The sequence below is a fragment of the Indicator indicator genome, unplaced genomic scaffold, assembly GCF_027791375.1.
Source record: "Indicator indicator isolate 239-I01 unplaced genomic scaffold, UM_Iind_1.1 iindUn_scaffold_161, whole genome shotgun sequence".
Lineage (NCBI taxonomy): Eukaryota > Metazoa > Chordata > Aves > Piciformes > Indicatoridae > Indicator > Indicator indicator.
In genome coordinates this window covers 63,710-71,924 of record NW_026539253.1, presented here as the reverse complement: position 1 = coordinate 71,924, position 8,215 = coordinate 63,710, and the positions used below count along the sequence as shown (strand labels likewise).

The 8,215-nt window shown below is 39.3% G+C and overlaps 1 protein-coding gene across 1 annotated transcript; it reads left to right on the top strand.

Annotated features, from left to right (window-relative positions):
* Nucleotides 1–212: 212 nt before the first annotated feature.
* MDFIC2 (MyoD family inhibitor domain containing 2) lies at nt 213–6,008 on the top strand (the record flags this gene model as incomplete). The annotated part of the gene is made up of 2 exons (XM_054398881.1): nt 213–434; nt 5,749–6,008. Coding segments are annotated over 2 exons (482 nt in total), but the record flags the coding sequence as incomplete, so codon positions are not given.
* Nucleotides 6,009–8,215: the final 2,207 nt, after the last annotated feature.

Sequence of the window (8,215 nt, the reverse complement as noted above, 5' to 3'; positions counted from 1 at the left end):
TCTTTCTATTTTTCTTTTTTATTTTCTTTTCCCTTTTCTTTTCCCTTTTCTTTTTCCCTTTTCCTTTTCCTTTTCTTTTTTCTTTTTCTTTCTATTTTTCTTTTTTATTTTCTTTTCCCTTTTCTTTTCCCTTTTCTTTTTCCCTTTTCCTTTTCCTTTTTCATCTTTTTCTTTTTCCTTTTCTTTGTTTTTTTTTTCCCTAATCCCACCAGGTAACCAGCTTACAAATGAAAAACACACAGATGAAAAGCCTATGAAGGGTATTGTTATGAGTTCTGTGGCAGAATTCAGCATCACAGACGCTTCATCAAAGGGTACCAAAAATGAGAAGAAGTTGTCAGCAGCGAGCACATCATCCATTGCTTCCCTGGAGAAATGCAGAGAGTTCACTTACATCGAGGATGATGCATCAGTACATCAGAGAGACAGTGATGGTATGTTTTATGAAACAGATCACATCTAAGTTGATTCAAATCTGTGCCCACATAAACATAAATAATGCCCCTTGCAAGAGCACTCTGTGAATCTAACTCAAAATACAAGCTCACATGCTGAACGGGAAGTTCAAGAATGTAGCCAAAAGCAGCATTAAGTTGCCCTGCAGGTATTTTTTGTGATAGAATCTGCAGATGATCTTAAATTGTCAGTGTTTAAAGTCATAGAAGAGGAGCTCGGAGCCCATGGTGCAACAGTGCTTTGGTAGTTCTGTAATGAGTGTTTCCACGGAGCTACTAGTGTCATTATGAGATAAAAAGATACCTCATACGGACATGTATCTCCCAGGAGCAGAAGCTATTGCCATGGGTACCACAGCAGCTGTTGTGGTTGCTGTAATATGCTGTATTTGGTGGCTAGCATATTACTTATATATGAAGTTCTTGTATGGATCAAGAGGAAATGGCCTCAATTTTCACCAGGCTGAAAAAAAGGAAAAAAAATTGTCACCAAAAGGATCGTAAGCATAGGAACAGGCTGCCCAGGGAAGTGGTTGAGTCACCATCCCTGGAAGTCTTTAAAAGATGTGTAGATGTGGTACCTAGGGACATGGTTTAGTGGTACCACATTTAGCTGTTCTAGGTTAATTTCTGGACTCAATGATCTCAAAGATCTTTTCCAAGCCAAATGACTCTACGCCCATTACATCCAACACTACCAGTCTGCTGACCCATCACCACAACCTCCCACTGCTGACTGCATTGCAAAACTCACATGGGTCAGGATGAGGAGTTCTCTTCATACTCTGCCTTGCTTCTGCAGAAACTGGGCCAGGTGGATCCCCATGGATAGGACTCCTGGTTAGTTCAGGATGCTCTGAGTTTTGAAAAAATATATTTGAAAACAAAGTGCTATGAAAGGAAATTACAAACCAAAACTGCAGCAGAAGCCCAATAGTTCAAGTGCATTTTCACAAATGGACGTTGTTAAAACAGAATTTGCTCTGGGGCTAATAATCACCGCTGATTTACCTTTCCTGAAAAGGAGCTGATCCTTTTTATTGTGTAAAAGCACAAGGTAGAGAGCTGAATCCTTGCATTTGTTTTTGTAAGAATTTCAGAGGCAATAATATAATCAAGGGTTGGGGAATAGAATGGGTTGTAAACATTTATTACAGACATGTAATAAGTGCCATGACTCCTGTGAATCTAAACAATATAACACCCATGATTTTAGTGGAGTTCTGCTGAGAACCAGCTATTTCCCCTTATTCCAGTGGGTGGGGTGTGGAAGGGCTTCTGTGAAGCATTTTTAAAGTCCCTTACATGTGTCTTTTGCAAGGATGGATTAGTGTGTTCTATCCAACAGAGCTGGAATCTATCACATATATTGCCTAACAGTTCCTAAATTAAGAATTTCCAAATACAGATCAAGCAGCATGCTCTTCAGGAACATGACCATCTCTACTGTATCACTGATCCTGTAATAAAAGGGACGTCTCTGGTACATCTGTTAGAATACATTGAATTTCCTTGAAGATCTGAAGCATTTATTTCATTCAGGGGACTTGTCCTCTAAGCCAGACACTCACTATTTTCTGAGTTTGCTGAATATCTGATACGGCCCCTTAGCCATAACTGGCACACAGGTGTGTACCATGTGACATAAATAACAGATTTCATACTCCTTAAAAAATCTAAAAGTGAAGGAAATTAACAAAAAACCCAATCTGTGCTCAATTAATAACGTTAAGGGCTGGATGGAAGCCAAGAAAACCGAAGGAAGCCAGATTTGTGGTTGTCACTGCATACTCTACTTACTCTACTCTGACAACTTAATGCTTATTCCACACACACAAGGCCAAATCCTGTTTGCTGGTGCATGGAGAACCTCTGAAGGCAGAGCAATAGCTGAGGAAATCAATGATTCTTTATTTTCCTGTTCTCAGAAAGGAACAGATCCAAAGCTTATGGCTCTCACTAAGGGTGACCTGTGAGCTGTGGACCAGGTTCGGTCAGGGTATCATCAGCATCAGCAGAGGGAGAGCTGACAGCCACGAAACAAGAGCAGGAAAATTTAGAGAGGAGACAGGCTAGAAAAACCCTTAGAAGTTCTTCTTTTGTGCTAATTAATCTACTAATGGAGAGAATGTGAGCTGAGGTCATTGTTCTCACTGAGATAAATGCTGTGACGCCGTTACGCAAACAGCAGGGAAAACAGAGGAGAAAACAGGAGATTGCATCTTCTTTTATGCAGTTTGTGGCTAATTTATTTTCAAATATATAAATGAATGCATAGGAATGGATGTTTAATTGCTAATATCTATTATTTATATACATTACCCCACTTAAAAGAGGACAAAAAAGCCTCACACATGCAGATTTCTCCAAATGTGTTACATCCATTATCACAGTTCATGGTGTGTGCTCTGATGGGAATTTAAAAGCATCTTTACTGCACATCACAGACTCTGTGCTGAAGCATTCCTTTTTTTATTAAAACCTTGTGATTTTGTGTGCTTTCTTTCCTGGATGAAGCCCTAGGAATCATATCTATTCCCTCCAGATTACATTAGCCCCATTATGGTTAACACATTCAGGGAAAAAAAAAAAAAGACTGTTATTAGAAAACAGATCTTTGGAGAGAGAAAAAAAAACACTGAAGAATCCTTAATTGATATATAACTTTGAATTTTGTCTCTCACATCTATGTATAGGAAGGAAATTTCATAAATATGAGATATGTAAAAAGAATAGTCTTAATTACACCAAGGACTACCGGATAAAATTACTTTTTCTACAGTGCGAATTTCATACAATTAAATGCAGCAGTGTCACCTTCTAAAATGTTTCAATTTTATAATTATTTCAGTTCATTTACTTAGAAAAAAATATAAGCATGAATGTACTAAGTATCACCAAAATCTAGTCATTCTTATTCTACAGAACTGACTTAGAAGTTAGTTGTGCTTGTCTGAACTTAAATAGATCTTGACATATTTAAATAAGTATTAAAATTGATAACATTGGTGATGATATGGTACTTAGAAAAAGGTTCAATCACATGCTATTTATTCTTGCTACCTGCTTTAACTGACATTTTTTGTTGTTGTTGCCATAAAGAAGGCAGAATGATTTTTAAATTTTGTTTTTCATCAAGAAAGCTTTTTTCTTTCTTTCTTTCTTTCTTTTTTTTTTTTTTTAAATAGGAGCATAATTCTGGAAACTTCCTAGCAGTGAACTTTATGTTATGTGAGATGGAAAATGCCACAATAGAACCAATGCAGTTGAATGAGTTCACAGTTAGTCATCCTAGGGCAAGAAATGTGGTTATAACCATATGCTTTCCTGGAAGAACCAATGAATAGGCATTCAGATTGTTTGAAGGCATTTTTCCATTCCAAAAACAAGGAAGGGGGGGAAAAAATTAAAGAAAACATAATTGAAAAGTCTGAGTCTCTGCACTCCAGAGACTGTGGATTCACACAGTCAAAATCTCACACCTGCTCCAAGCCCTGCTGCACCCAAAGGCAGCCACCCCAGATGCTATGGTTTGAACAGTGGGACTTGATGAGTTGATTTCTGAGGGGAACAAATGCATCACCACGTTTTTTTTGCATGGGGACCATGTTTTCAGGCATATTCACCACTTCCAGACACTCATCCAAGCTGATACTATCACACAAGCACAGAATTGCCTAGACATGAGAAGAGCTTTAAGATCATTGAGTCCAATCATTAGCCTAACACTGACAAATTCTCTACTAGACTGTATCCCTAAATACTGTATCTACACAGCTCTTAAATACCTTCAGGGATGGTGACACCACTTAGGCAAGCCAATCCAATGCCTTTCAGTAAAGAAGTTCTTCCTAACATCCGATCCAAACTTCCCTTGGCGCAACCTGAGGCTGTTTCCTCTTGTTCTTGGTTGAACAGACCTCCTTTCAGGTAGTTGGAGAGAGAGAGAGAAGATCTCCCTGAGCCTTCTTTTCTGCAGGATGAACAATCTCAGTTCTTCAAATGCTCCTCACAAGACTTGTGTTTAAGCCTTTCACCTATTTCATTGCCCTTTGGGTACACTTCAGCACCTCGTAGTGAAGGGCCTAAAACTAAACACAATATTCAAGATGCGACCCCACCAGTGCTGAGTACAGGGGTAAAATCTTTTCCCTGGTCCCACTGGTCACACTGTTTTCCAAGCTTTCATCTTCCTTCAAAAATTAACCCATCTGTGAATAAAAAAAAAAAAAAAAAAAAGAGATATCTGTTCTGGTGGTGATGTGGAAGGAGGTTGGGTTGAGAATCAATCATCTTGCTGCCCTCAGTCAGTGTTCTCTAGACTTGCTTTTGCTCCCTGTCTTTGCTTAGGCAGTCTTACTATCATTAAACATTATTACTGAAACAGCCTGCTTAGAGTAATCAAACTACAAGGAGATAATGGATCTGTACTCTTTCTTTACCCCTGTGTGGTTTGGTCTTCTTCATAAGATCTTCTCAGTCCTTGACCAGATGCCATATGCAATCTGCAAGCTAAGGATATGCCATCCCATGTATCCAGACTGACCACAAAGAAAAGCAAGAACTAGACCTGGAGTGTTTGAGGGCCTGATCCACCCTCTGCAAAAGCCTTAGGTGTTTGTATACTAACTTCCAGCAAGGATTGATTCAGACCATAACAAACCTCCACCCCAGAAAGAAATCATTTAAATAAGAAAGATGCAGCTCTAAACTTGTATGCAGGCAAAAATGCCCCTGAAAGTGTTTTGTTTGGGGCTTTTTGTTGATTTGTTTTCCCCCTTCCTAAAAACAGCAGGAACAGCTTGGTGATTTTTTATCTTTAATTGAAATTTCTTGTGAAAAGAAAATTAACTTCAGTGTCAAGTGCATTGGTCAGATAGCATTTCAACCCCCTCAGCAATGCATCCCAGCTGCATGAAGTTCAATCCTGTGCTGAAATGTATACCCCAACCCCTTTAAAAGCCTAGAACCATAAAATCATTTAGGTTAGGAAAGACCTTTAAGATAGACAAGTCTAGCCATAAAGTTGGTTTACAGTACTTGCTCCTCTGAACTTCACTGCCACAGAGCATTTTCATTCAAATTATTTTCATGTCACTAATGTTTTCCCATAACAAACAACACAGAAAATAAATCCTTTCATCCGACTTTATGGAAGTAGTTATCATCAATGTACTTTTAGCCTACCTTGGGAGCTGTCTTGCATCTCATTTCTGTGTAGTCACACTAGCCTGAACCTGGGTAATCAAACATGCCCTTTTTCTCATGTCTCATTGCTTTTCCTTTCTCTTAGATGAATGTGCAACACTTATCCTGGCCTGCTTGTTCTGCCAGTTTTGGGACTTTCTTATAATGCTGCCTGATACCTGTGAACATTGGCTGATAGATACGTGTTGTCCATCCAATAGATACTACCAGACCTCCAACGAAGACCATGCCAACAACGATTGCAATTGTGACTGTGACATTGATTGCAGCCTTTTTGAGTCCTGCCACGAGACTGGTGAATGCCTGGAACTTGCCATGGAGATTTCAGAAGTTTGCTACCGTTAATAGCAAAATAAGTGACAAAAATTCCCCAAAACTGCCTGAAAGTGAACTGAGTACAAAGGAGTTTGTGGGTTGTTTCTGGTTTGTTTTGTTTTTTTTTAATATAACAATAATAACCAAAGTGTTTGCCAACCAGGACTATCTGCATCATGCTGCTCCCACCCTGGAGGTCTGTAGCTCTGTACCATCCTGGTTGTATGATTTCACAATCTGCTGAAACCAATAAAGGGAAAAAAGAGATCTTCTCCTTTGCCATAGACAACACAAGAATTCCTAAGTGCCAAGTGTGCTCCATGCTTTACCAGTGGGTCAAGTCAAGGCTTTTATAAACCTCTAATTGCTTTAAACATGGATTTCCCCATTCATAAACACAGGACAAATTAGCATATTATTTTAGGACTGATATATATTAGTTTATCTTCCTAATGGATTCATACCTAAACATGTATTACATATTGTTGGTTGTCATTAATAATGTATGATATAGCATCATTTTATAATTAAAAATTTATTTCTTCAATCTCTTAAAACACACTTATATGCTCAGTTTAGGTAGAAAAGAAAATTAAATGAATTAGAAACCATGCTAGCAGTAATTACAGCAAATGTCTCTGAACATCTCCAGTGAGTTTTGTGGAGGAGGCGTCTTACCAGGGCAGTGCAGTTCAACAGTGTATTAGTGTGTGTGCCTATGGTTGTGTGATAACAGGTTATGCCCATTGTTCATTAGTTATAGGAAAGGTCTCCTTAAGTGTAATTAGCCTAAATGGGAATTGACTGCACCCTTCCAGAGGAGAATTACCCTGTGGATAACCAGTACCTCCTTGCTTGATTTTCATTTGAAGGATTTCTGCAAGCAGCAGAATATTGCCACCTATTTTGTGGGAACAGGCAATTCCACCTGTGCACAAAGGATTACAAAATGACAGTATCTATCCTGACTGTGCTTTCAAACTCCCTCTATCTCTTTTCTGGTGGCAGGTCGGATTAGTAAAAAGAAAACAGACATTGCGCATCACACATCTGACAACAAAAGCATGTAAATTCAACTGCCTGAGTGTGCAGAACACAAGTATTAAGCACAAAAATACAGAGCTGCTTGCTCACGTCAGGTACTTATAAACACCAAAGACAGTGTGTGCTTTGTATCAGCACTAAAACTTCTCCCTAAGCCCCTACTGATCTCAGTGCAGAAATACCTGGAGGATTCCAAACAAGAATCCAGGACAAGATGCTGGGATACTCAACATTGTTGAAATCATTAAGGACACTGAGTTTCAAATGTATAATCTTGACACACAACTATTTATTGGAAGCAAAAACTCCTGTGGATTTCCTTTTTTTTTTTCCCCTCCATGTTTTTGAAAATTCAGAAAGCAAGAAGTAGAACTGCTAACATCTCCGGACAGTGTCTTATAAATCTAAGTGGCCTAAGGAAAATAAACCACAGGAAAGCAGTGAACAAGCCACCATACCTGGCTTCTGTGCTCCTTCCAGGACATTGGTGGGAAGAGAGTTTTGCTTATTTCAACTGTGATGTCGCATTTTGAGTTGTAGCCACCTAAAGGAACAAAATCATTAGTACTTGTCACATCTACACTAGCCTGCCAACTAGGTCTGGATCCAACCCTAAAAATCACAAACCATCACCATCCAGGAGACAGTGGCTTGCACTCACTGGACTAGACAATGCCAAGTTTTAGTGCTCCAGTTTGTACTCTCCCATCGATCCTTTTTATCCTAAATTTCCCAATACTAAAACCTACAACTACACTCACAGTGCAGGGTATCAAGCGCCAAAGGCTTAGTTCAGTCCACTCTTTACCACAGACTGTCCTCAACACAGTGCTAAGTGGGCAAGCATTAATGAAGACACTGACCTAAAGCATTTAAGAGTCAGAAAAGGAGAAAACTTGTCCCACATACCATTTCTTACAGAAGTACTGATAGAGATGCAAGTTGGCAGTCTTTGCTCTGGATGCTGCTGTCCAAAAGGGGAAATTTTATATGCAATGGCTGGAAGAAGCCCAAGAGATTAAATCAGAGGGTGGCACACCCCGAAGTGCTACCATTGTGGAATCCAGAGATGGGGAACTTGGCTTGCAAGACAGGATGTCTTGTTTCAGCTCTGAACCTGCAAGGCAATACACATTGATCACACTGTATCACCCATGGCAAGTAAGGTTTCTGTACATCATCCAGGGATCTGA